At 50.7% G+C, this 2,320-nt stretch overlaps 1 protein-coding gene across 1 annotated transcript in view; it reads right to left on the minus strand.

Moving 5' to 3' along the window:
* Positions 1–2,320, minus strand: part of FN3KRP (fructosamine 3 kinase related protein) — a gene marked incomplete at its 5' end in the record, with an annotated part of 22,495 nt that overhangs the window by 15,772 nt on the left and 4,403 nt on the right. The window contains 1 exon segment of the mRNA XM_014586694.1: positions 672–754. Within this exon segment, the coding sequence (XP_014442180.1) occupies positions 672–754 (83 nt within the window).

The raw sequence follows: 2,320 nt of genomic DNA on the forward strand, positions 1-2,320 counted from the left end.
AGGGGGGAGGCTGCAGGTGGCATGGCTGTTAAAGGCGCTGGACTCCCCCATGGCCGACAAGGTTCTAGCCCTGGACCTGGCAGCTGGCTTTCTCTTTCTCTTGCTCTGTCCTCTCTGGTCAAACTAAAATAAATAAGTAAATAAAGTTAAATAAAATAGTTCTTTTAAAAATATATAAAGAAAAGGAAATTTAAAAACAACAACAACAACAACCCTGCTTGGGCACGTGCGTGCGTGCCCAAGATCCCAAGAGGAGAATGGAGAAGGGATTGCGGCATGGCCATCTCCCCAGGGCATGATTTCTCACTTTCTGTCTCTCTCTCTCTGGTGAGCACTTGTGTCCTATAGCAAAACTCTCTCTTAAAAAAAAAATAGCGAAGAAGGGGCCAGCAGGTGGCATGGTGGTTAAGGCTCTAGACTCCCACAAGCTGGCAGCAGTTGGAGTCGGGGACCCGGCAGCTTGCTCTCCTCTCTCTCTCTCTCTCTCTGGTGAGTGCCTGTGCCCCACAGCAAGATAAAAATAATAATAATAAAAAATATAATTAAATAAACATTTCCTTTACAAAAAGAAAAAAGGTAAAGAGGCTTCCATGGACCCTCACAGACAGGAAGAGCCGTGCTTCCCTACTGGACTGGGGCTTGGGAGAGGGAGGCGGACATGAGCCACTCACCTGGGGGAGGTACCCACAGCAGGTCACCACGGCAAACCCAAACTGGTCCACGAAGGGCCGCCCTGCCTGCCCGCCTCCTCTCCCTTGCAAGCAAACGGACAGAAATAAAGACGACCATTAGTGCCCTCGCTCCCAGAGGCCCTTGGCGCCCACTCCTGCAGCTCAGTGTCCTCGGGGCCTGACCGCAGCACACTCTGCTGGCTCGGCCCGTCCCTGACGACAGGTCCTTGATCGCCGCTAACCAGGGCCAGGACAGAGCCCTTCTAGCCAACCTAAAATAATCGACAGCACCTGCCTCCCAGAAGTGCTACCAGAAGACACTCAGAGGAAAACTCAGCTTTAAAAAGATAGGGGGGCCAGATGGCATGATGGTTGGGGCACTGGACTCCCACATGGCTGACCGTGGTCCAAGTCCCGGACCTGGCGGCTTGCCTTCTCGCTTCCTCTCTGTCTCCCTCTGATCAAACTAAAAGATAAGTAGTAATAACAAATAAAATTAAATAAATAAATGTTTAAAAAAAGGGGTGGCAGCAGGTGGTGTGGTGGTTAAAGTGCTGAACACTCCCACATGGCTGACCAGGGTTTGAGTCCCAGACCTGGGGGCTTGCTTTCTCACTTACCCTCTGTCTCTCTTTGTGTCTCTTTGGTCAAATTAAAATAAATGAGTGAATAAATAAAGAAAAAAAGAGGACATTATTAAAAGAATCCAGTCAGCAGCCCATCAGAAAAGGAAGGTTTTCAGGGGCCATACATTGGCATTTAAAACGCAGATAAACTGCTCAATCTGTGGCAGCTCCCTAAATTCAAACCTTGGCAGGGACCAGCAGATGGTGAAGCGGTTAAGGCTCTGGATTCCCACATGGCCACCGTGGTTCAAGCCCTGACTAGTAGCTTGCTTTCTCACTTTGTCTCTCTGGTGAGTACATGTGCGCTATAGCAAATTAAAAATAACGACAGGGCCAGCAGGTGGCAGAGTGGTTCAGGTGCGAGGCTCCTATATGGCCCACTGCAGTCTGAATCCCAGACCCAGCAGCTTGAAGCTCACACCAGGCACGTGTACACGTGCCCCAAATCCGAAGAGGAAACTGGAGGGAAGGACCTGCAGTGTGGCCCTCCCTCAGCGGAGCGTTCTCACGCGCTCTCTCCAGCAAGCACATGCTCTCTATAGAAAAATCTCTTCCCCCACCCAAAAATACCAGTAATAATAACATTAAATGAATCTTTAAAAAAAAGCGCCACAGCTTGGACATGGGAAGCAGGACAGGCAGTGTGAAGGGGGCTGTCCGCAGATTCCCATAGGTCGGGGCATCTGTCTGCCCTGGGCAGCAGTCTCCTGTGTCTGTTTCTGAATGTCAGCTACTCTGCCTAGCAATGACCAGATGGAGCCCCTGGCTACCGAATGTCAGAGGATGGGATGCCGGACAACTCCCTACAGCTGCTTTCACGCCACGCTCTAGAAGGGCAGACACGAGGGCTGTCATTACACACGTAGAGTATTCCCAATCCTTTTTTTTTTTAGGGGGGAGAGGTTTTGCTATAGGGCACGTGTGCTCAACAGAGAGACAGAGAGCGAGAAATCACCTCCCAGGGGGGATGGTCACGCCGCAATCCCTTCTCCTCCATTCTCCTCTCGGGATCTTGGGCACACA

This window comes from Tupaia chinensis, unplaced genomic scaffold, assembly GCF_000334495.1.
Source record: "Tupaia chinensis unplaced genomic scaffold, TupChi_1.0 Scaffold000159_1, whole genome shotgun sequence".
Lineage (NCBI taxonomy): Eukaryota > Metazoa > Chordata > Mammalia > Scandentia > Tupaiidae > Tupaia > Tupaia belangeri.